Source organism: Mustela putorius, unplaced genomic scaffold (assembly GCF_011764305.1).
Source record: "Mustela putorius furo isolate JIRA1106 unplaced genomic scaffold, ASM1176430v1.1 tig00003834_pilon_pilon_pilon, whole genome shotgun sequence".
NCBI classification, from domain to species: Eukaryota; Metazoa; Chordata; class Mammalia; order Carnivora; family Mustelidae; genus Mustela; species Mustela putorius.
In genome coordinates, this window is record NW_025421987.1 from 85,898,931 (window position 1) to 85,925,628 (window position 26,698).

Consider the following 26,698-nt stretch of genomic DNA (forward strand, 5'->3'; position numbering starts at 1 on the left):
AAATCTTAATCCTGCATAAAGAACCATCATTTCCCTGCGTTATCATATGCATTTTCTATTTTGTCCAGGTAGAACTTTCTGACAAGATTCATTCGTAGCTCAATCTAAATTCAGAGCCTAGTCCTTGTAATTCTCTCCCTTCTATCTTGTATTTGGTTCCCTTTTTCTGAAGGCAATCCAGTGCATTATTGCCAATCAATTCAGTGTAATTCAGTGTACATTTACTAAGTAGTTATTTAGTATGTGCCAAGACTATGTGAGAGCTGGGAAACATCGAATGCCAGCCACACAGCCTTTGCTCTCAGAGTTTATAGTATAGTTGGGACAGGGACACTTAAACAGATAATTTTCAAATTCTGCCTTCCCAGAAGATAATTTTTGGGAAGAATTAAGGTGATGGTCTACATAGGAAATAACCAGTTATGAAATTCTGCACTAAAGGCAGTTGTGAAATACAAAAGAAAGAAAAGAGAAGAAAAAAGAAAGGAAACTTGATCTGAGAGATTTATAGCCAATTTGAGGACACACTGAATTAGCCCATCAGCAAGTACTGACAGCCCCAAGCAGCAGAATGTAATTAATGAGTTTAGCACTCAGGTCTGGACAGAGTGTCACAAGACTCTTAATTTAGGAAGGATTTCCTTTGTCTAAATATAATTTGTCTTTTTGTAACTGAAGTCTCTTACTACTAAAAATAGGAGGGCTATTTGCCATCATTTGTAGAGTATTTATAACCTCAGGTTAATCTCAGTGGAGTCCAGAGCTCCCCACTGTGACTGTTGGTGTGCTGTGCGTGGGTTACAGGTGTGCCCCAAGACCCATCCCCTCAGCTCTTGGGGTGGCTTTTGGGGAACCCATAGTCCCCTGTGATCAGTCGTCTTTACTCTGATGGGCCATATGAGCACTGTCCTCCTGTGTGCCATGACCTGAGAAAAGCTGGGAGATGTTGGTTTAAACCATCTGCCTTACCATTTCTTCAGAAGGCTAGTTTCCCAAGCATTTCTGTATCTTATTAACCCTTTCCTGATATCATTATATAAGGAGCTTTGGTTGAGGAGTGTTGAAGAGAAGACAGGGCTCCCAGAAGTAACTGATTTCTTGAAGCTCCAGAGATGATTCTTGTTCTGTAATGAACAGTAGTTGATTTTCTAAATAGTTCCTTTTGACCACTGGTAGTTGAGTGTCCATCATGATTAAAACTAACACCCTAGCTTTTTTTTTTTTTTTTTTAAAGTAAGCCATATGTCCGGGGTGGGGGGCTTGAACTCACAACCCTGAGATCCAGAGTTGCATGCTCTATCAACTGAGCCTGCCAGGTGTCCCAGTATCCCCAGTGCTTGGTGGGTGTTGCGAATCACTGACATATAAGACAAATGAACGCATATATACTGTGTACCCTGCCATTCATCCACTTTCTGCATTTGGTTTAACAATACCTAAATAATTAGCCCTCACAACATACAGGGCACTATTGCAGGCATTAGGAATTTGTTAATGAGAAGATACCAGGTGCCTGCCCTCCAAGAGTTGATAGTCTTTACATGAGAAAGGTAATTAAAGAAGTAATTACACCGTGGTGTGATTGGTGCTATGAGGGAAGTACAGTAGGGACCACTGTTTAGGCTGGAAGTTGGTTTAATATATATAGTTACTCAATTTTGTTGTCCCTTTAGAGGCACTTTCACTGAATACCATTTCCTTAGGTAGTCAGTATAAACTGAGTACTGTTGTGATGTAGATTGTCTCTGATGTAAGCCACGGTTCACCCTAACAACCCAAGTAACAGTGAGACTTTGACTTCATGATTTCCCTCACCAGGAGGCAGTCTTGGTTTCAAGGCTTTCGTACTTATTACCTGTAGCCTTAATTACAGATGTGGTGAAATAATGCTTCTCTCTTGCTGGTTATGTTTTCAGGGAGGGTGTTCACGTACATCAGGAATTGGTGCAGATATCTCCATGTGTGACGGAGCAGTTCATTGAGCTATTGTGTCAATTCAGCCCAAACCAGGTTATAGAGACACTGCAGGTCCTTGAGTGCTACCGCCTGGAAGAAACCATCCAGGTAAGAGTGGTAACGTGGAGCAGACAACAGAGCGCTCATGCTCATCGGTCACCAGTTGACACGTGGGCAGAAGGATACTCACATGTTCCAATACATAGCCCGTGGGATTGAACCTGGCTGGTCTGACTCCATAGCACATGCCCTCCATCGTGCTGCCCCTTAATTCTAGTCAAGTTGGAAAGAGCGTGTGTCCATCATTGTTATTAATCAAGTTTCACAGATATTTTAACCAGCACAGTAAGCCTGGAGGAAGGAATGCAATAAAAATATATTAAAAGGAAAAACCAAGGTCTTGTTTGTGGGCACTGATTAGTTAGCTAGTCCTGTGGTGCTTAAGACTTGGGCTCAGGCGGTCAGTAGCCTTCTCCCATTCATTGCCTTGAACCCCTTCCCTTGTTTTCTCCTGTTTCCAAATGGAAATGACTGTGCATGTGCACGTGTGTGTACATACACACACAGACACACTCTAATCTGAAAGAGGTTGTTATTCCTCACTTAAAGTTTGTCAGCTACCGTTATCCCTCCTTTCTGTTATTGTCAGTGCTCTGAACCAGTAGCCCGTGTTCTCTGTATCACCTCCTAAATTGCTCACACTTGACACATTTTACATGGTGAAGTATTTAAAATATATAGAAATGTGCAGAATATCAAATATCTATGTACCTACCAATCCAATTGTATACATGGTCACATTTTACCGTACTGGCTTCAGATCTTCATTGTTTGTTTAAGAAATAAAGTACCTTTTATCTGTCTGTTCCCCTGTCCCCACTGAGGTCACCACCAACCTGAAGATGGGGAGTGGAGCCTTCCCCTCCATGTTTTTTTATTTTATCTGTATATGTATTCACCTATAAAATGCATGATACAGTCTTACATGCTTTTAGAATTTGTATTAATGGTATCATATAGTACATATCCCATTGAAAAATTGCTTTCTTTCTTTTTTAAAAGATTATTTATTTATTTGACAGACAGAGATCACAAGTAGGCAGAGAGGCAGGCAGAGAGAGAGGGGGAAGCAGGCTCCCTGCTGAGCAGAGAGTCCAACACAGGGCTCGATCCCAGGATCCTGGGATCATGACCTGGGCCAAAGGCAGAGGCTCAATCCACTGAGTCACTCGGGCACCCCGAAAAATTGCTTTCTTCATTATTTTTTTAATTTATCACTTTTATACATGTAGATTGAATTCCTTCATTTTAATAGCCATTTAATATCAATTGAATGAATGTGCCACAGTTTATTTCCCTATTGATAGACACTTGTATTCTTTCTAATCTTTTACCTTTATAAACAATGCTACATATACATCTTTGTATAATGTAGGTTTGTGAGGTTTCTCCAAGTAATTATCTGGAGGTGGAATTCTTAGACAGTAGAGTAGCTTTATTCTACTGTTATTGCCACAGTGATCTGTTTGTTTCTGTTCTCATCACCCATGGTTGTTATTTGCTGTTTTTCCACATTCTTGCTGATACCTAACATTTTTAGACTTCTTTAGTTTTGCCAGTGTGGTGGGTATCTTTGATTACTCATGACATCGACCATCTTTCCATATGTTTAATGACTCTTTTGGTTTTCTTTTCTCTAAATTATCTGTTTTGTATCATTTGTCCTTTTTTCTATTGAGTTTTTGACTTTACTGATTTGTAGAAGTTCTAATTTCTGCATCTCTCATCCTTTGCTGATGTTATGTGTTGGAGATGCCTTCTTCCAGTCTGTTGTGGCAAGTCTTTTAACTTGGTTTTTAGTGACTTCTATTTTAACTTACCAGTCTTTTCCTTTAAAGTTTAGATTTTTGTATGTGTCTTATTTCCTTTTCCACTCCGATGGTATAAAAGATATCCTCTTATATGAGTTTTATAGTTGAGCTTTTTACATTTAGGCCTTTAATCCATCTGGAATTTATTTTTGTAAACAGATCAAGAGAGGGATTTATGTATTTTTTTCCCCGTGTATAACCAATGGTCCATGTGATATTTTGGTGTCCTTACCGCACTGATTCAGAATTCCTTACTGCTACCTACCAAACTCCCAGAGATGTAGATCTGTCTGTGGGAGCTCTTCTCTTCCTTTGGTCATGTCTTTCCTTATACCATTACCGCATATTTTAATTAATACAGCTTTACAATAAGGCTTATTATTTGAAAGTCGTCCCTCATTTTTTTCTTTAAAATTCTATGTCTATTCTTAGGCTCTTACTGTTTCACATCAAATTAGAAATCACATTGTCAGGTTCCTCAAAAAAAAAAAAAGTCCAGTGTTTTTATGAAATACATACATTGAATTTTAGATGAGTTCAGTCAGGGAAAACTGACATTTCACAATGTAGAGTCTTAACATTCAAGAACCTGGTTGTCTTTTTAAAAGCCTTTGATTCTCTCGAGTGAGGTTTTAGTAACTTTTATATGATATACATGGTTCTTGCATGTGTTTTCTTACATTTGTTCCTAAATATTTACACTTTTTGTTAAGGGTGAAAGTTTTTGAAATGACATCTTTATTGATTGCTGCTGCTGTGTGTTATTAATTTTTTACATTGTTTGTATCAAAAAGAATCTGAATTCTTCATTCAAATAGTTTCTAGATTTTTTTTACCGTAATACTACTTTCCAAGAATAAGGGTAGTTGTTTTTGTTTCTTTTCAATCTTACCCTGCTTTCTCTCTCTTAATCAGATGTGCAAGAGCTCCAAGATATTACTATATAGAAGCAATGACAGTATATATTCTTGCCTTGTCTCTGATTTAAAAAAATTTTTTTGTTTGTTTTGTTTGTTTTTTTCTCTGATTTAAAAGGAAAGATGTCTAACATCTAAGATGTCTAATATCTTCCCATAGATAATTTTTATTAAATTAAAATTCCATTCTCAGTTTGGGTAATAGTGTTTTGTTTTTGGTTTTCTTGAGAATGGGTACTGCATTTTATCAGATACTTTTTTGTATATTTATTGAGAGGATCATAGGTTTTTCTCCTTTGAACCTGTTAATATGTTATTTGTGCCTCTCTTTTTTCTTCTTGCTAAGAAAGTTTTTATCCCACCTTATTAGTCTTTTTGGAGACTATTTTGGGGCTTGTTAAACTTCTGTATTGTTTTTCCTTTGTTTCTTTTCAATAGCATTATGTTTTGCATTTCTCTTTCTAATTTCTCTTCTGAGCTTGCTTGGTATTTCCTTTACTTATTAGAAACTCTCAGTTTATTAAGACCTCAGAAGTTGTTTTGTTGTGTTTCATTGCCATTTTGTTGTAAATATTTTCTGATTTCTATTGTTCCTATTATGAGTATGTGTTACTTTTTTCCTGTGGATATACTCATTCAGGTAAATGACAGTTTTAGATTAAATCCGTGATGAACATGGGTTAGTTAGAACTGCCAAGATGGGCCACTTATAAGACTAGAAAGTCAAGGGCGCCTGGGTGGCTCAGTGGGTTAAGCTGCTGCCTTCGGCTCAGGTCATGATCTCGGGGTCCTGGGATCGAGTCCCGCATTGGGCTCTCTGCTCAGCAGGGAGCCTGCTTCCTTTAAAAAAAAAAAAAAAAGACTAGAAAGTCAAGAATTTCATATTATATTGGACCATAGACTACTACTGAGGTATGAATTTATTATTTATTGTCATGTTGTTTTTATCCTTAATAGGATCCACAAACAAGATTTGTGAACAAAAATCTTTATCTTTTCTTATTTCGTAGATTACCCAGAAGTATCAACTTCATGAAGTTACTGCCTACCTATTAGAAAAAAAAGGAGATATTCATGGTGCCTTCTTAATAATGCTAAAGGTAGTATTTTACTTTATTTACTTTGTCATGTTTCTTTCCAGGCCTCCATTCATCAACCCATTTTTTTTTTTTTTTTATTGAGATATACTTGACATGTAACATTGTGTAAGTTTTCACTCATCTTAATCTCTTGTGTGTCAGAATAAGTTGCAGACAATACTACATTTTATCATGACTAGAGTTTAGTCACTGACTAGAGCTCACCATTTCTTTTTGGTATTTTTTAAAGTGAAATTTACATTCAGTAAAATGTATGAGTCTTAAGTGTATCATGTACTGAGTTTTGATACATGCACACACCTGTGTTCCTAGTTCCTAACAAGACAGAGAACATTACCTTCACCAGAGAAAGTTCCTCATGTTCCTTCACACTCAGTTTCCATTCCCATGCCCCCACACATATTCACTTTTCTGATTTTTTTCACTGTGAATTAGTTTTACTTTTTTTATGCACTTTCATTAATGGAGTCCTCCAATAGTACTCTTGTATAATTCTTCTTTCAGCATGATATTTTTGAGATGTGTTAGGAGTTTGTTTCTTTTATCACTGAGTAGTATTTAAGTGTCTGAATATACTACAGTTTATTCATTCTCTTGATGGTTGACGCCTGAGCTATTTCTAGGTTTTGGCTATTAAGAATAAATCTACTATGGGGGCACCTGGGTGGTTCAGTCACTGGGCCGCCGCCTTTGGCTCAGGTCGTGATCCTGGGGTCCTAGGATCAAGCCCCGCATCTGGCTGCCTGCTCAGCAGGAAGCCTGCTTCTCCTTCTCCCACTCCCCCTGCTTGTGTTCCCTCTCTCGCTGTGTCTCTCTGTCAAATAAACAAATAAAGTCTTAAAAAAAAAAGAATAAATCTACTATGATCACTCTTGTACATAAATGTTTTCATTTTCCTGAAGGTAATACCAAGGAATGGAATTGCTAGGTCACAGGATAGGTGTAGGTTTAGTTTTATAAGAAATGATAAGACCTCTTTCCAAAGTAGCTATTCTATTTTACATCTTCTCCACTAATGTATGACTTTTGGTTTGCTACACATTCTCCCCAACAGTTTGTCTATTTTTTACAAAAATTTTTATCTACTTTTTAAATTGTTATAAAATATATATTACAAAAATTTACCATTTTGGTGAAATTAAGTATATTCACATTGTTTTGCAATTATTACCACCATCCATCTCCAAAACTTTTTCAGCTTCTGAAACAGAAACTCTGTACCCGTTAAATAATAACCTCCTCTTCTCCCCATCCCCAAATAACCACCATTCTTCCTGACTTTATGAATTTGACTGCTGTACCTCATATACTTGGAATCACAGAGTATTTGCTTTTTTGTGTACATTTGTCACAAAGTCTTCAAGATTTATCCATATTGTAGCATGTGCCACAATTTCAGTTTTAAGGCTGAGTGGTATACATTTTATGTGTATGCCACTTTTTGTTTATCTGTTCATCCATTGATAGACCCTCAGATTGCTTCTACCTTTTGACCATTCTGAGTAATACTGCTATGAACATGGGTATACAGATATCTTTTCAAGACCCAGCTTTCATTTCTACTAAGCATATAACCAGAATGGAATTACTGAATTCAATGATAATATTATTTTTAATTTTGAAGGAACTGCCATACTGTTTTCTATAGTGGCTGCACCATTTTACATTCTCATCAGCAATGCAGAAGGGTTTTAATTTCTCTACATCTTCTCCAAAACTGTTTTCTTGATGGTAGCCATTTTAATGGGTGTGAAGTACCCATTTTAAATATTGTCATCTACTCAGTGATTTTAAATATTGTCATCTACTTACGGATTAGGGATATCCTATTTATATTTTTTAAAAAAAGTTCCAATTTGGCTTCTAGTTTTTCTCTAGCTATGTAGTCACCAAACAGGCCAGGAAGAATAGTCCACAGAGGCTTGCGTAGGCTCTCAGCCTCTTTTAATGAGTAAGTTCCCCTTATATCTCTTTTTCCCTTGCAGTTTGTTGAAGATACCATGAATCTATTTTTAAAGGATAAATTAAACATATTCCTGGCATGGATGGGGGAAGAGAAGCAGGATACCCTTGCAGGGAATAAGACCAGCATTTACAAAGGCATGGAAATACTGAGAAATATGAGCTGCTAGGAGAGAATCCAGCAGCTCTGCTGGGGCTCCACTATCAATGTATAGACAGGTGAGGTTAGAAGCAAGGGCTGGGTCCAGATTTGGGAAGATTTTGTAGGATACCCTGAAGAATTAGGACTGATTTATTATCACATGAGACCACTTAAAGGTTTTTAAGCAAAAGAACTGACATGATGTTGTTTCATGAAGATTGCTCTGGTAACTGTAAGAGGATGGGGGTCTAGAGAAGGGGGAGGTAAAACTTGGGGAGGAAGCAGAGAACATTTGCGAGGCTGTGTAGTACAGATAATGAATCCATGAGGCTTAAGCTAGGGGTAGTGGTGGTGGTGAAGTGGGGAGAGGATTGGACTTGAGAACTGTTGATCATTTGAATATGATATGGAAGGAATAAGAGGGAGTGGTTAATGACAGTTGTATGATGTTTAGCTTTACATTATTAGCCTATAAGAGACCTCAAGGAAAGGAACAAATTTGGACTAAAAAAGATATGTTAAGATCAGCCTCAGTGTATATTAAGACGACTTTGAGGAGCACCTGGATGGTGTAGTCAGTTAAGCATCCAGCTCTTGATTTCAGCTCAGGTCATGATCCCAGGATCATGGGATGAAGCCCCATGTGGGGCTCCTTGATCAGCAGGGAGTCTGCCTGAGCTTTTGTCTCTCTCCCTCTCTTTCCACCCCTCTCTCCATGTTCTCTTTCACTGTCTCTCTAAAATAAATAAATCTTTTTTTTTTTTTTTTTTTTAAAGCATCCTTTGGAATATCATCAGTTAAGGCTTTCTAAGGATCTAGTATTTGGTGTAGCAGTGGACACTGAAATTTGCATATTTAGAGCTGTCATACTCAAGTCTGTGCCCCATGCTCTGGAGACACACTTTATGTTCTTTTTTTTATTCCCACCCACCCCTTTTTCTCATAGCCCACTATGACTTTTATTCCCTTACCCAAAGTCTGGATAAATCCTGCTCTTTATTACTGTGCCTAAAGAATGTCATTGATGATGGTATAATGGTACAACAGAAGCAGAAGTGCTGCAAATAAGTGACACTTAGTATTTTGGGTCCCTTCCAATACTGCTAGCTTTGCTTTATGTATACCCCAGAATTCTCTTCTGAATGACAGTAAGCGACCTATCTTTAACCTTGTTGTTTCACCTTGTTGTTTCTTCAAGGTTTTCCTTTAAAATGTGTTTGTCTGGGTGATGGATATTACGGAGGACACATGTTGTGATGATCACTGGGTGTTAAAAAAAAAACAACAACAAAGAATTTTAAAAAATAATAAAAAAAAATAAAATGTATTTGTTCAAATATTTGTGAATTAGGTAACTGTATCCTTCTTACCTCCTGCATTTTTTTTTTAACCTGCTAGAGACTGCAAAGCAAACTTCAAGAGATAACACATCAAGATGAAAGTAAGTTCTTGAGTGTGATTTACAATTATTTCTTCCCATGGACCCTGTGTTTTAAAAGATGTTGTCTAAGAAACTGCATTTACTAAATAATAATTACCTTGATCTGTATAAATACTTGAACACTGATGCCAATTTTAGCTCATTTTCAAGGGCTCATAATGGGGAATCATGGAAACCATTGCAGCTTTGTGATGCCAGTTGCCAGTGGGGTTCACTAATACTGATTTTTTTGTTGTTTGATTTATTTCTGTGCCAATTTTTGGTTATATATAAATGAGGTGCATAATTAATGTCTTTAAAGTTACTGTAATGTACTGAGCAATAACAAATCGAACTTCTAATCAGTAATAGCTGGGGTTTCTGTAGTGAATTTCTGTAATTTTAGCACAAAGCAGTAAAACTTGACAGTGTCGAATCTTAGATGGCCTTGTCACAGACAGATGTAAAATTCCCATTATTTTCCTTGACGTTTTAGGACATAGATTAATTTTTTTTAAATTGTGGTAAAATACACATAACACAAAATTTACCATTTTGGCCATTTGTAAGGGTCCAGTTCACTGGCATTGAGTCCATTCACACTGTCCTGCAGCCATCTCCACCATCCATCTCTAGAAGTTTTCCAACTTCCCAAACTGAAGTTTTGTACCCATGAGACAATTACTCCCATTCCCTGCCCATGTCTGTCCCTGGCACCTCCCGTTGTGCTTTCCCACTCTGAATTTAATGACAGGCCTTCCATAACTGGAATTGTCCCGCGTTTGCCCTCTTCAGTCTGGCGTGTTGGCCTAGCATAATGTCATCACAATTTTTCGGCATTGTAGCACGTGTCAGAATCTCATTCCTTTTTAAAAAGGCTGAATAATATTTTGATTTATGTATGTACCACATCTTGCATCCTTTTGTCTGTCCATGGACACTTCAGTTTCTCCCGACCCTTGTGAAGAATATTGCTGTGAACATGCTGTCCAGGTATCTTTCTGAGACCCCACTTTCATTTCTTCAGGGTAGATTCCCAGAAGTGTTACTGCTGGATTAAATAGTAATGCTAATGTTAATTTTTGAGCGGCTGTTATACTCACTTCCGCAGTGGCCGCCTCAGTGTATGTGGCTGTCAGCGGCACACCAATGAGAATTCTAGTCCATCCAAGCCCTTACTAACACTTGTGCTTTTCTCTTTTCTTGAGCATAGCCATCCTCCTGGGTGCCAATTGATAGCTTAGTGGGCTTTTGGTTTGCATTTCCTCATTGACAGGTAATGGAGAGCATCTTTTCACATATTTACTGGTTATTTGTGTATCTTCTTGGGCCAAGTGTTTATTCAAGTCCTTTGCCCGCTTTTGAATAGGATGATTTTTTTTCACATTATTGAAATTTTCCAAAATAGCTCTTCCAAAGTTCATTCGATAGGTGATTTTTAGATTGCCCTACCTCTTCAACACATTAGCACATTTCTTAGACCCCCTTTGCCCACACATTTCCTTAAACTCCTTTACCCTAATTCTCTATAAATTACATTCATCTGTGTTTTCTGTGGCTCGGTCTTAAGTGATAGGATCTGTGTTGTATCTGGATCATTTTGTATTACACGGCATCTTCTTGGAGCCTTAGTAAACGGTTGGCTTTTCCATATTTAGTTCAACTAAGCATTTGTTATTTTTGTACTGTTAGTCTCTGTTTAGTCAATTTGTATTAGATTTATTACATTTATGATATTTTCTTATTGTTGTTAGAATAATTTTTGCACACGTTACATGGGAGGTTGAGGGAAAAGAAGAATATTTCCCTAAAATCACTACAATGATTTGCAAGTGATATGTGTAGAGAAGCCAGTTCTTTGGATTTAAATTTCTTTGAAGATCAATTTTTCAGAAATAGTCTCATGTCCACTGTTTACTCTCAGATTTAATTTTTTCTGTGTGCCTAAGAATTTTGGAGGATTTGCTAATTACAAGACATGGTGCTCGTGAGGGTAATACACAGATGGCTAAAACACAGCTCTTACCCAAATAACTATAGTCTTGTGAAAGAGACAGATATGTAAATAAAAACTTTGAATGCTGGAGGAATCAAGTATTATCAAAGAGATGCAGTGAGAGTGGCAAATGATTGTGAAAAATTAGGGAATGATTTATAACTGATGAATCAAAGGTCATTTGTGGAAGATGTGACCTTTGCAGTAAGACTGGAATGATGACTAGAAGTTTGATAGGGAAAGGCAAGGAAAGGGCACCTGGGCTGAGCAGAATGTGAGTATGAAAGTACTTGACCAGGAACTCAGGAGTAAGATACAGCGCAGTGGAGTAAGAGCACAGAGGGTGAGAACATGAGCCAGATGGTTACTGCGTCTACTTAGGGTCAGAAGTTTACTTATGTTCTGTTTTTAAAACTTCAAGGCTTTTAATGATTTTTGTGGATGAGACTGATAGATTTGCTTGTGACAAAGAGAATGAGGGAGGCAAGATTTAGAAGTCAGAAGTTTAATTAAGAGTTGTTGCTGTAGTTCACAGCAGGTGAAGAGCAGCATAGGGTAAAAGTCAGGACACATGAGGGCACAGAAGTAGAATCCACGGAAGTGGCAATTTATTTCGATGTGTGGGTAAAGTGGGGATGGAACATCAGGGACGATGAAGATTTATAAAATGACTTAAAGAAGATGGTTTCATTAACTTAGTTTGGGAAGTGAGAAAAAAAGTGATCTGGTTTTTGTGCTTATGAACTCAAGGTGCTCGCAGGACATCCGTGTAGAGATGGATAGAATCTGTGGACAGTTCACCCTGCAGATGATGAAAGGAACACGGGCTGCAGGTGTACATTCAGAAGTTACTGGCAAGGACCTGAGGTTGAAACCACAAGAGGAAGTGAATTATTGGGAAATGAAAAGGAGAGGGCCTAAGATAATATCTTGAAGGATGACTTACATCTAAGAGATAGAGGGAAGAAGAAATGGTAGAGCAAGTAAGGTGAAAGGTCATCTTTCTGCTGACTAACCGACAGATGATTGGAGCTATTCCATAGCTAAAGTGTATTAAAATGCTAAGTGTGATGAGCTTTATATGTCCTGTGAATGTCAGGCATTTACATGGAAACAAAATTATCTGTTTTTAATCTATTAAGCATTGGTATCATGCTTATGGAAGATTTCATAATACAAAACAGTGCTATGCCAAGAAAAAGATAATTTTTTTACAGAAGCTCTGAGAATTCTCAGTAATATATCCTTAAGTCTTGTTAATAATTTTTCTGAATCTTAGAGACCAAAGAGGAGCTCTCATTGAAGGATGTTGAAGATACCATGGTAGAGACAATTGCCCTTTGCCAGAGAAATTCCCATAATTTGAACCAGCAGCAACGAGAGGTAGGAGAATGACTACTTAGGCATATCAAAGTCGGTTCTGATCTGAAACTAGGAGTTAATTCTATTTCTTCTGCCCTCTCAGCCACCTGAGTTTAATTCAACTAGATTTTAATCACTGTTTAGTGCTCCCAGGAGTATAAGCCTCCTAAAGTTATTGTGAGGAGTGCTTGTCCTCTTTGTTCTCACAAAAGGCTTTATATTCCTGGATCTGGCTGTGCTGCAGGATTTAAGCACGTGATTACTGGATGTCCTTGTTCTCTTTGGACCATGGTTCTGTGTATTCCGTGTAGCGATTCTATATTCTATGGATGTGTTGTCATTTATCATCTATTCTCTGTGGAGGAAAATGAGCATGAGAAGCTGGAGGGAAACCTTTAGGGGATACAGAGAACACTGGAAAAGGTCAAAGAAGGCTGTGATGTAGTTTCTCAACCCTGGCTGCACATTACAGTCACTTGGGGACCTTTAAGTAAATCCCAGCACTCGGGCTGCACCCCCAGAACAACGAAATTACAGTTTTTGGATGGGGACCCATTGCTAAAGCTTCCCACATGATCCCACTGTACAGCCAAGGTTGGAACCACTGCTGTAACAGATTCCAGACTGCCAAAAGGCAGAGCACAGAACTGAAGGAGGCACGGCTGAGCACCTGGTGCAGGTGGGAGTTACAGCAGGGAAGCAGAGACTAAGGGGGCGGGATGGGACTTGACAGCCACATTCTGCTGCAGTTTTCAGAAGAGAAGTTGCAGCGTGATGTGGCCTCCTTGTAACTCCTCGGTGCCTGCCTGCCTGCTCCTCCGGGCTGCAGCCTCTGACTTGGCACCACCCGTCACCTTTCTCTTCCCAGGGTTCTGATATGGGGAGTAAGGCAGACTTTTTTTTATATATTTAGCCATACATGTTACAGTGAGTATTATAAATTTATTTTTCTTTCCTGTTCTTTTGAGTTGGGTAAATTGCAACTTGACATTCTTGTCAAAGATTTTTTAAGACTATATGTTCCAGAAACCCTTCAGAAGAAAAATTGTATACAACAAGCACATTTACATAACAGAGGTGATTTTTAAAAAAAACATTTTGTGGGCGCCTGGGTGGCTCAGTGGGTTAAGCCGCTGCCTTCGGCTCAGGTCATGATCTCAGGGTCCTGGGATCGAGTCCCGCATCGGGCTCTCTGCTCAGCAGGGAGCCTGCTTCCGTGTCTCTCTCTCTCTGCCTGCCTCTCCGACTACTTGTGATTTCTCTCTGTCAAATAAATAAATAAAATCTTTAAAAAAAAAAATAAAAAAAATAAAAAAATAAAAAAATAAAAAAACATTTTGTGTGATATACATATTCTTTATTTTTTTAAATCCTGCAAAACAGAAAGTTACAAAGAAGAATGTTTTTTAAAAAATTACCTTGTAAGGTGCTCCTGGCTCAGTGGGTTAAATCCTCTGCTTTTCAGCTCAGGTCATAATTCCAGGGTCCTGGGATGGAGCCCCATATCGGGCTCTCTGTTCAGCAGGGAACCTGCTTCCCTTCCTCTCTCTCTGCCTGTATCTCTGCCTACTTGTGTTCTCTGTCTGTCAAATAAATAAATAAAATCTTAAAAAATAAAAATAAAAATAAAAATTACCTTGTAAGATCCTATCACCCAGAAATAACCATCATTATCACTGGGGGAACCATCAGTCCAGGTACTTCTTATCAGCCTAAATCAGGAAATGCTTGCTTTTACAAATAAATATAGTAGTCAGTCTCCGTTAGGAAGCTTTCTGAATTTCAAATTAATATTTCTTCACCATACTATTTCTTAATAAATATCACTACAGCTTAAAAAAAAATCTGAATGACTGTAACAGATTGGAATTATTTATTTATAATTACGTTTCTATTTTATAGTATCTGTGATGCCAAGCCAGTAAGGAAACACGTAAACTCATGCTTGCTCCCACCTCTCTCCTCCATCCCTCTTAATTTTAAATAACCTTATAGAAGCCAGTAACACATACATTCTTTTCTGTGTCCACAATTCCCATAAATCGTTTAATCTTTTGAAAATGGATTTTGAGCTTTTAATCAGTCATTTTGCCATGATTTTTCTATTCCTGAGTTTTTATTTTCATTTATCTTTTGGTTGGCTGACTATATTTGGACATGGTTATATTTTGATAGAGAAACATGAAAAGGTAGAATTCTTTAAGCCATGTTCATACATACTTAATTCTAAATCTTTTTCACTTTTCAACCCTTCCATCTCCTCTCCAATATCTATTTGATACTCCTCCAGCTTCTCATGGAAAATTTAAGGGAAAAGGATATGTTTATATGTTTTATAAGTAGGGCTGTTTAGGTTCACAGAAGCTGAAATATATGACTCACATGTATTAACTAGTAGAATTAGTTATAAAAATCCATGCCTCCAGAACTCTAGGGATTATTCCGACTGTATTTGAACTCTGTATCTCTTAATCAGAGATAGGAACAATGCTTCTTTTGATGTGGCCAAAGGAAAACTCATTCCATCTTTTTTTTTTTTCTCCTGAGTTGGGATTTGTTTTAGTAAAAATATTAGATGTTAGACTTCTTCCTGTCCTTTGAAATTTTCACTTCTTTATGGCTATTATTACGCCATTGACTGGCTGCGTGTGAGAGAAGTCTGTTTGTCTCTCCTGTGTAGAGACACACCCTCTGTTTGTGGTCCCTCCGTCTAACAACTGGTTTCTGCTTCATTTCTGAATAAGTTTCATTATTACAACAGAAATATTTGAATGTAAATTTTATATAAATACTGTCTTGTGTGAAAAATGCTAGACTGATCTTATGTAATACCAAACATTCAATTTGGGGGCTTTTAATGGTGGTTTGTCTTGATTCTCTTTGTTTTGTTTTGTTTTGTTTTGTTTTGTTTTGTTTTGTTTTGGAGAGAGTGAGAACAAAAGCTGTTACCACAGACAGTCAACTAACTAGAAGATTTGAAGCGTTTGGAAGTTTGACAGTAGACTGTTCATAGTATCTCTTTCCAGAAGTTATCATCATAAGACTTAATGTTATGAGTATTTACTTAAAGCAGACTACAGGAAATTGGGCTGTTAATCCTTTCTCAAGTAGAATCTCTGCCTGTCCTACTTTTCTCTATCTGTTTATGGGGCTGCCCTAATACACGGTGATTACATATAACAAAGAGTTTGGCTTTGTTATTATGCATATAATTCCCTGAAAAGGAAGCTGTGTGTTACACAGCATAAGAAAGGAATTCAGGTTTAGTTGTGTTGCTCTCAGGGGATGGTTTGTGTGGAGATCTAATTAAAGAAAAATAATTCCTCTGTGTAGAGTGTGAACGTATCCCATGGCTATTACCTCCACAACCATGCTTCTCCCAGTCTACCATTTATAGTCAAGAAACAGCTAATTTTTACAAAAGTAATTCTTCCTGAATTGTCTGGATTAAATAAGAAAATTTAAAAATTGAAATTTCTAAACATAATAAATATAAAAACAAAATGTATCCCATATTAAAATAAATTATAAAATGTTTTGTATAAATTATAATTTAAAATAAATTATAATTTATACAAAATATTGTATTATATATATTTTATTATAATTTATATAAAATATTATACAAAATAAAATAAATTATACAATAAATAACACAATTAAAATAACCTACACAGAAATAAATAATGTGGTTATAAAAACATGTTAAAAAAAAGGTAAGCTAAATAAAGCTATCCGAGAATAAAATACAGCACTAATAGTTCATGAGTACTAAATAAGTTAAAATTTCAATAAAATATAAAAATTGCCATATGTAATATAGTTAAAACCAGTATCTTGAGAACTTAAAGAAATACATCAAAAGTTATTAGTATGAAATCTTGACCTCATAAAACCTTAAATGGGGGTAGATAAAGGCTTCCTAGTAGAGCTCTTCAGTTGGGAGGTAAACCAGTGGTTACTGGACCTGCAGCCTATTCTTTTTGCCTTCAGAGGCTCCCACATCTCCACTGCCATAAAATTTGTATGGGGTCAAGTGGTGGGGTGCAGAATATGCCCTTTTCTGTAAATAACCACTCTTGTTCTGCTTTGACCTTTCTTCATGGCTCCCAGGTGTTTTCAGGAATATGTTCCTCCCAAGACATAGAATTAACACCTTCTGTAAATGATTGTCCAACAAGAAACCATGTCTGAAAACTTAAAATGTATTAGTTTGATTTTTGATTAAAGGTCCCTGCCCTCCTCCCCCCCAAAAAGGAAGAGGACAGAATTTGGAGTCAGAGTACCAGTTAACTGGTAGTGTGATCTTTGGCAAATTTTTCTAAACTTAAGTTTCTTATCTCAAGTGAAGATCGTGCTTATTGTATAAGGCTGTTACGAAATTGAAATGAGAAAGTTGTGTAAATCATTTAATTGAGGACCCAGCATAATAGGAATAAATAAATGGTGGATCTATTAATTTATCTCTTGATGTGGTTGGAAATGTTAATTGAAATAATGTTAACTTCTACTTCTTGGTCTATGATGACTAACATAATACAAAACAACGCTTTAGAGAGGGAAAACTTTGGACAACCTTTATTCATTTCTCTTGCTTGATGCAGCTAAAGAGAAATGTGGGAGGTGAGGTGGCAGAGGGGCGGTCCTGTGTCCTGTCCTGCAGTACATAGGGTCACTTAGACTTGGTCAGGGGTGCGTGTACCGCACTGTATATGAGAACCCGGCTGGCAACTCGACCGTGTCGCCTTTGAACAGGCCTTGTCCTAAAACACAGAAGATTGCAGTTCCAGGGTCTAGACTTACTGCGGTTTCTTTATTTTCCTAAGGGGCATAGTAAAGATACCTATTGTAACTGTGCTCATTGCTTCTTTATTGTTGTTTCCCTTCCCAGTCAAGTGTTCTATCTTTTGTTTTTAAAATGTTTATAAAACAGGGTGCCTGGGTGGCTCAGGCATTAAGCATCTGCCTTTGGTTCAGATCATGATCCCAGGGTCCTGGGATTGAGCCCTGCATCCGGCTCCCTGCTCAGTGGGAAGCCTGCTTCTCCCTCTCTCACTCCCCCTGCTTGTGTTCCCTCTCACTGTGTCTCTGTCAAGTAAATAAATAAAATCTTTAAAAAATAATAAAATGTTTATAAACAAATGTATGTGAGAGGTACATCTCAACCTGTAAAGCACTATGCTGAAGCCAATCTTAAATATAACAGAGTGCTTTGGTTTCCTCTGACATTGTAGGCACTCTGGTTTCCATTACTGGAGGCAATGATGGCCCCCCAGAAGCTCTCTGGATCAACCGCACCTCATCTGCACCCAGAAGGTAATTACATCATCAAAATCCACCTATACCATCACCAACTTTCATCTGCAAAAAATTATCATTATGATACCTTTTCCCAGTATCATAGTATTAGTGCTTTTCTTAATGAAATTGTTGTATAGTGTTAATCTCATCTTTTATTCAGTTCTTTCTGTTATTAGTGTTTTTCTTAATGAAATTGTTGTATAGTGTTAATCTCATCTTTTATTCAGTTCTTTCTTTCTGGCACCAGTTGTGTCATTTGTCTTGAATAATAGGAGCTTTGTTATTTATCAGCAGTTAACTTTAAAATATCCAACTGGTCCTGGTTAGCCGAGTTTCTAGGAAACTATATAAATCTATTATTTTCCACTGACTTGTAGGAAAAACCAAGACCTCTTACTTTAAACTAACCTTAATATTAACATTTTATTATTATAACAGCTCTGAAATCTCTGACCATGCAAGTTCTAAACAGCATGGCAGCATTTATTGCCCTTCCATCGATCTTGCAAAGAATCTTACAGGTGAGTTAAAAGGAGAGAAAATTCAATGTTGATAAGTTTAAACTAATATTCTAGTCATGTTTATATAACAAATTAAGCTAATGTTTAAATTGGTCTCTAGAGTAATGCAGCTGGTTTTTGTCATTGCTAACTATCTAACTTAACAACTGTCATCCTTGAGCCTTTCCTGGTGCTCCAGGAGTGTGGGTTTTCCTGGCACAGGCTGGGGACCTTCCAGGTGTGTGTGCAGCCTTCACGTGTTCACCAGCATCTGGGGATTCAGATATAAAGGCTTCCTGTTCATATGCTAACTGGGAGAGAATCACCATTTATTGCCAGCGAATTGTGCCTTTTAGATTAAAAAATTATATAATAACCTAAAAATTACATTAATATAGTCATTTCTGAATCATAGGTTGTAACTTAAGTTTTCCAACTCATAAAAAAAATTTTATGTCCAGCCTTCATCCCCTATTCTAATTGTTATCCAACTTTGTGTCCACAGCCTTTGTAGGAAATATCTTTTGAAGGAAGTACCTATTTCCTTCAGCAAAAGGCATGTATGTTCCCAACAAAATTAAAAGAACACCAAAAATACCCCAAGATAAATTTTTCAGAAACTTTGTGAACATTCCTGGGGAAATAGCAGGAATTATCCTTAGAATCCATTTTGTCTTCCTTCATTTTATGCAGCATAGACACACACACACACCCCAAAACCATCAAAAAACAGTACTATGATGCCATTGGTCTTTATAATTCTCAAATGACTTTTCTCCTGTCAAGAATGTCCCTGGCAGCTCTCTTTTAAGACTTGCCAAGCTCCACTTGCATCTGGTATGAAGTGTCTGGGCTTTACTGATACAGACTACTGTATCCCTAAGCTCTCCTCACAGTTATGTATCTGCACACGTCCTCTTTCGTTTGATCCTGAGCATGTGGTGCAAAGTCTTTGATATAAACCACTTCTCTTATGTCCATTTTAGAATACGTTAGTTATAATGTTTTTAATTTAATATAAAGTAGTACTTCCATAAGGCAGAAATACTTTAATTTGCCAAGAAAATTAGAAAAAATGAAATCTTAAGGTCAAAAGTAGCTTCACTTTCAGTGTATACATTTTGCTTTATGTTGAGCTTTAACCACACTTTGGAACATAAATTACAAGAAACAAAAATCAGTTTTTCTCTTGGCAAAAGCAGGTGATTTTTAAAATTTTTGTTTTTTCAAGGCTCCTGACTTTGAAGGCTTTTGATATTAGAAAATCTTCCCTTTATTTTGAGTTTTATTGGCATTTATTTTATTTTTTATTTTTTGGCATTCATTTTCATTGTGTTCTTAGTGTTCTCTACTTTCAGTGGTAGAAAAGGTACGTTCCACCTTCTTTTCCCATGAATCAAGAGGTATGCTCTTTCTTAAATTTGTTATTTGCACGTTTGTGATTACTGTAGTAATAACTCTACCTTATATTTGTGTAGAGATTTTTATTTTTCTCAAGTTGCTTTCACAGATAGTATCTCAGTTGAAACTCAGAACATTCTCTTCAGGTAGTTAGGGCTACTACAGAAATTTCTGTTGATGAAGGAGGAAACTGAAGTATAGAAAAGCTAGTACTTGGTTTGCTGTTTGTGGCAAAACCCGGGCTACCACAAAAGTCTCTCACATTCTAATTTATGCTGGTTCCTATTATATTGTGTAAGCTTTTCAGTTGTTTCAGTGCCTGGTCTTTTGAAGCGTTAACTAATTTGTTTATTAAATATGTTTCCCTGTTTGGTCATTTCCTATGTAGATGAAAACCTTAGCTCTTGTCCTAAAGAGCTTTTAGGAGAGACAGAAAATGTTCTGATGTAGCTCTTCTTTGGGCTCTAAGCAAGTAATGGTGGCCACCTGAAGGATTATCTGCTGTGAACCCCCGCTAGGGTGATTGCCACTTCATCCCTACATTTTCAGGCCATATGATTACAGTAGGAGCAGCGTCTGACAGCAGGACCCTGACTCCACTAGATTGAGTCAGGGTGAGCAACTGGCCACTAACTGGCCACTAAGTAGGGCCAATCAGTGCCTTTTCCAGGAAATTATAGAACTGAACTTGAAAAGGATGAATGAGCCACTTTTCAGGCCTCTGAGTTATATAAGGTACAAAGTTCAGCAACTGACAATGACTACTTTTCCATCATGTTGACTGAAATAGTTAAAAAAATCACGGAGAGAAGGGGAAGAGTAAAGCAGACAAACAAAGAGGAAAATAGACAAGATGCATGAAGAAAAGAAGAGAAGACACCAGGAGAAGAGACAAGGCACAGGGAGAGGAGACCACAGAAATCCTGATGGCATTTGAGTCCTTTGTTTTAGTTGTGAAGGCTCACCTCCTTTCCTTTGCTTGGATCCTTGAAACAGCCCAGTATCTTTACAACAGTTAGTTTTTTTAAATAAGTTGAAATGAGTTGGGTTTCTGAATATATCTAGTCAAAGGAGTACCAATAAAAGTATATCTGAAACAGACTGGGGAATTTGGGAAGATTTCCTGGAGGAGGAAATGTCTGAACTGAATCTTAAATAGCCTAAAGGAATTAGGGGAAAAATGGAGATAGGGCTATTCTAAGCGGAGTGAACTATATATACTAAGAATGTGAGGTAAAACATGGTATATTTGGAGGAGTTGCAAGTGTTAAGTATGCTTGGAACATAGGACAAGAATAAAGGTGAGTCACGGAGCTGAAATTTGAGAGACTGGCAGGGACTGTGTTCTTAATTGCTTTGTGAACCATAAGGTAGGACTTTGGATTTAATTTTAACATTAGTAGATTATCATCAAAGGATTTTAAGTAGAGGAATGATGGAATAATGTTTCTCTTTAGAAAAATCATTTATCCAATATGTTATACAGGATAAATTGGAAGAGATAAGACTGAGGCCTAGGAATACTCAAAATGTAATAGGTACTCAAAATTTGTTAATTGCGTTGCATAGAGTGGCTAGGAGAAGATGGATTTGGAGGTTAGTTAGTAGAATCCGCTTGACTTTTTGACGTTTAGAGGTAGGGAAACACAAGAACTCATGTTTCATGTGACTAACAATGAGCAGTGGGGAAAAATGGGACCAGACTTTATGGGAAGAAGTAGAAGTGGAGACATAGACTCGGAAGTTGTCAGCACAGAAGTGGTAGTTCAGTTCTTGAAACTAGGTGAATGTTAGGAGGAAATGAATTAGCGAGAAAAGCAGAAGGCTAAAAGTGGAGTTCTTGGAAACATCTAAGGATCAGGTCTATTTACCCATCTTTATTTACCATTAGAACAGAAGGACCTTCAGAATAAGACTATATTTTGCTACTCTGTCACCATCACCTAGCCGAGAGGTACCTGACATACAGTAGGAACTAAATATTTTTAGAGTGAATAAAAGCCAAGGGTGCAGGAATTCCACTTCTGCCCCAAGTGGAGTAACAGATTTACCCCCTTGCTTAAAGCAGCCAAAAAATTGGACAGAGTATTTGAAATAGTTTTTTTTAAAAACTGGGTATCAAGCAGTAAAGGTCATTGATAACTGAGAGACTGGAAACAGACAAGGTAAGCCCTGTGTTTGTCCCACCTTAATGTCTTGAGAGACTTCCTAGGCAATAGTGCAGGGAGGGGATGCCAGCCAGTTTCCAGCATATTCATTGCTTTGAGGAGATGTCGCTGAGAATCAAGAGACTGAGGTGGCCAGAGTTTGCAGGCAAGTACCAGGCAGCTGAACTCTGGAGATGTGCAGAAGGCCCCTTTCTCAAGTGTAAGTGCATGGTATAAGGAAGCTAGCTAGGCCAAGGAAAAAAACACCTGAAAGGATCAGAGGTAATAATACTTGGACGTACACAGAGCCAATAGCAAGACTAGAATGAAGACCTCGTAATGTACAGAACATGAGGTAGAGTACTCAGAAGTACTCAATACTGGGAAGCAGCCCTTGATACATAGCTCCATTCATACTAACAAATCTTAATAGTAAGACCTGAAAGGATCAAACTTACCAAGTAATTTAACTGCCTCCCAGAACAAAGATTAAAAATACTTTAAGGAATACAAAAATATCCAGGACCCAACAGTGTAAAATTTATGGTATATTACATCAAATAAAAAAATTACAAGGTATTCAGAGAAGCTGGAAAATGAAACCCACATATGACATTGGATATTAAAATTAGCAGACAAGGACAACAAAACAGAAGAAAAGATAAGTGAATTTGAAAACCTAGTAATACAAACTATCCAAAATGAAACAGAGAAAAGTGAATTGAAAAAAAAAAATGAGTCCATGAACTCTGGGACAATTTCAAGCAGCCCAGAATATGTGTCCTTGGAATCCTGAAAACAGGGAGTCAGGAAAAAATACTTGAAGAAAAACTGGCTGAATATTTTTCAGATTTATTGAGAACTATTAGCATACAGATCGATAATCCCAAACCTGAGCAGTATGAGGAAAAATACAAGGCCCATCATAATTGTTCAAAATCAGGTTAACAGAAAAACTTAACAGCACCAGAGGAAAAAAAGAGGAACAAAAATAAAGATGGTAACACTTTTCTGTCAAACAGTTTTAACCACTTTGACCTAGTTGACATTTACATATTAATTCTAATGGCAGAAGTCACATTCTTCTCAGGTTATACATGGAATGTTTACTAAGATAGGCCATACTCTGGGCTATAAAGCAAGTGTCCGTAAACCCGTTGTTTTGGATTTTAACCATTCTAATAGGTTTGTAGTGGTCTTATTATTTTAATATGCTATTCCGTAATGAACAATGACTTAGAACACCTTTTTATGTGCTCACTTGCCATCTGTGTATCCCCATTAGTTGGGTCGTGTTTTTTAATTATTGAGTTTTAAGATTTCTTTGTATATTTTTTTATAGAAGTTTTTTGTCAGATATGTCATGCATGTATTTTCCCAGTGGGTGGCTTTTCTTTTCATTCTCTCAACAGTGTCTTTTCATTAAGCAGAAGGTTTTTTAAGTTTAATGAGGTCCACCTTTTCAGGGATTTTTTGTCATGGATTGTGTATTTAGTGTTGTATCTAAAAACTCATCATCAAACCCAAGTTCACCTAAATTTTTTTCCCATGTTCTAGAAGTTTTATAGTTTTGCATTTTACATTTTAGGTCTGTGATTCATTTTGAGTTAATTTTTATGAAAGATGTAAGGTCAATGTCCAGAGTCATTTTTCTACATGTGGATGTCCATTTTTTTCCGGCACCATTTGTTGAAAAGACTATCCCTTTCTTCATTGAATAGGCTTTGCTCAGTTGGCTATATTTATGGGGGTTTATTGCTAAGTGCTCTGTTCTTCTCCAGTGATCTCTTTGCTTGGTCTTTTGTCAGTACCACATTATCTTGATTATTGCAGCTTCATAGTAATTCAGTGTCAGTCCTCTGACTTTGTCCTCCTTCAATGTTGTGTTAGCTATTTTGGGTCTTTTGCCTTTCCATGTAAACTGTAGAATCATATTGTCTGTATCCACAAAGTAACTTGCCAGCTTTTTTATTGTCTTTGTCTGGTTTTGTCTGGGTAATGCTGGCCTCATCAAATGAGTTAGGTGTTCCCTCTGCTTCTATTTTCTAAAACAGATTGTAGGATAGTGATATAATTTCTCCCTAAATATTTGGTAGAATAAACCAGTGAAACCATGTGAACCTGGTGTCTTCTATTTTGAAATGTTATTAAGGATTCAATTTGGTTAAGAGATCAGACCCGTTTATTAAATGTTTCTACATGTGTGAGTTTCAGTAGTGTGTCTTTCAAGGAGTTGATTTGTTCCATCTAAGTTATCAAGTACTCAAACCAGGAGTTTTTATGTCTCTAGGTTTGGGGGTTTTCTGTTTTGTTTGTTTGTTTTGTTTTGTTTTAATCTTGTCCCTTATCATCTTTTTTTTCATTAGAACCAATTTTCAATCCATTGCCAAGCGTTCTCCACTAGAATATTGCCTAGATTATTTCCTGTGTTCCAGCATTGTACAGGGCACATAGTGTCTACTTACTGGGTTTTAGCTGGCTCAGTCATCATCATCAGCAGTTCATAAGCACTTCTGTGTTCTTTATCTCCTTTGACCTCTGTGTACATTAAGCTGGAGAAGTAGTGAGATCCCCATGTTGCTCGTGAGGAAAGTGCTTCCTTAGTCTGCTCAGTTATTAAGTGGCCATAGCTGGAACTTGAACCTAGGTCTTCCAGCTCCAAAGTTGAGGCCTTGCGTACCCAGCATCAGCCCTGGCATACTTCAGATCCACCCCTCTTTACCAAGTCCCCTGGACGGAAGAGAGGGAATGACAGTTTCTTAGACGAGCAGTTGCTCAGATAGATACTGTTTCTCCAGAGAAGATGTTCTCATGATAGGGGTTTCTCCAAGAGCTTCTTGACCTCTAAATGTTTATTCAACTGATGCTTGGAACCCGACTTGTGCAGGCTGCTTCTGTGAGCAGTAGATGGTAAGTTAGTTGGGAGTGTTTTGAAGGGACCATATTTGTGTTTTATAGATTCGGCCTTCCCAGTTTGCTTTTATTGAGCTCTGCTCTACGGCAAAAAGTAATTCTTGGCTTCTGAGAAGCTGTTTGTGACTGTCTTACTGAGGAAATTAAAGCAAACAAATGATTTATATGCTAGCCTGTGGAGGGCATTATTCATATTTTAAAGTAATGCTTGATTAGGAAAGATTTTAATTACAAAACAAACTGCATATATACTACAGTAGGCCTCAGAAAGCAGGAGCGGGGGAAAAGTGGCTGTCACATCTTTTTCTAAAAAGCTTTTTAGAAACCAGGTTTATGTGAAGTACTCATGTGTGCTCTTCTTTTATGGCTTACAAATAAATTGAAGACAAACCTCAGCAGTTATTCATTGCTGAAGCATCTAACGGACATCTTTGGAAAATAATTTGAAAAGCTATTGGATTGCATACATGCTGTGCTAGAAGGCTTGAGCTCCCTTTTGCATTCTATAATTTATATGTTGTCCCAGCATGAGGTAATTTTCACGATTTTGCCTTTAAATTATGCATATTAAAGTGAAATGTACTGATACAAATATAGACATGACCTATAAAGATTTCTTCCTTTTCCCAGAATTTAACCTTTTAAAGACCTTTTACTTTCCAAACTACCCTTGTCAGAAACAAATGAGAGCTTTTCTGTGCTAGAGCTGTATTAGTGTATTGAACGCACATCTTACAGTAGCTGCTATAATACGCTTCTTATGATAAGGTATCAACTGTCCCTTGATACTTTGAGAAATAGGTGTATTTATTAAGAGTTTGACCCAAAGCATAATTGAATGTAAATTCAGAAGCATTAACAAGGATCTGTTTTCATGCAAAAAATAAAAGAAAAAATTATCTCGTGAGTATATGCCAAAGTTGATTTTCTAATAAAAAATTAGTCTGAGATATCTACAGTCAGGCCTTTTGCAAATGGTCTGCACATGTTTGACAGGTACCTTTACCTTAGCTACATGATCTCTACCTGTGAAACAGAAAATGTCCCCATTAAGCTTCAGTGACGGTTTAATCCAGACTTGTAAACGTGCTAATTATTAGTACACAAATACACAGCTTTTCTGTGCCTTTCATTCCTTAAGCATAAGCTCAGCAGCAGGGACCAGGAACCTATGGCAGACAAGCTTTTGCTGCTTTAGAGCACCTGAAATTACTACAGGCTGATTTGGTTAGAAACTGTACGCAGCCAGTCTTCCAGGAGCCGTCGTCAGAATCTAGAAGAGAAAAAGAAGGAAATGCTCAGACTGTGCTCTAAGAGCAGGAAGACAAGATTTCTTCTCATATTTCTGAACCTCTCTCCTATGCTGTTCCTGCTTTACAGTCTTATCTTAACATCTGAACTCACAATTACTTTCAAGGCACCGAGATTTTTTTTTTAAAGATTTTATTTATTTGAGAGAGAGAGCAGGGGGTAGAAGGAGGAACAGACTCCCCGCTGAGCAGGGAGCCCCACATGAGGCTCTATCCAGGGATCCCAGGATCACAACCTGAGCCGAAGGCAGAGGCTTAACCAACTGAGCCATCCAGGTGCCCTAATGCACCAAAATTCTAATAACAACCACTCCCTAAGAAGTAACCAGAAATATTGCCCGTATTTTCCAGCAAACATTAGCTTATTATTTAGTTTATTAGTTTATTAGTTTAGGTATCT

The 26,698-nt window shown here is 37.3% G+C and overlaps 1 protein-coding gene across 4 annotated transcripts in view; it reads left to right on the forward strand.

Annotated features, from left to right (window-relative positions):
• VPS8 (VPS8 subunit of CORVET complex) overlaps positions 1–26,698 on the forward strand; it is a 246,980-nt gene that overhangs the window by 163,150 nt on the left and 57,132 nt on the right. For all 4 annotated transcript variants that reach the window (XM_045088704.1, XM_045088707.1, XM_045088706.1 and 1 more), the window contains 6 exons: positions 1,917–2,064; positions 5,755–5,844; positions 9,347–9,389; positions 12,644–12,747; positions 17,961–18,042; positions 18,466–18,548. In XM_045088704.1, the coding sequence (XP_044944639.1) occupies positions 1,917–2,064; positions 5,755–5,844; positions 9,347–9,389; positions 12,644–12,747; positions 17,961–18,042; positions 18,466–18,548 (550 nt within the window). The remainder of the gene's footprint in view (positions 1–1,916; positions 2,065–5,754; positions 5,845–9,346; positions 9,390–12,643; positions 12,748–17,960; positions 18,043–18,465; positions 18,549–26,698) is intronic.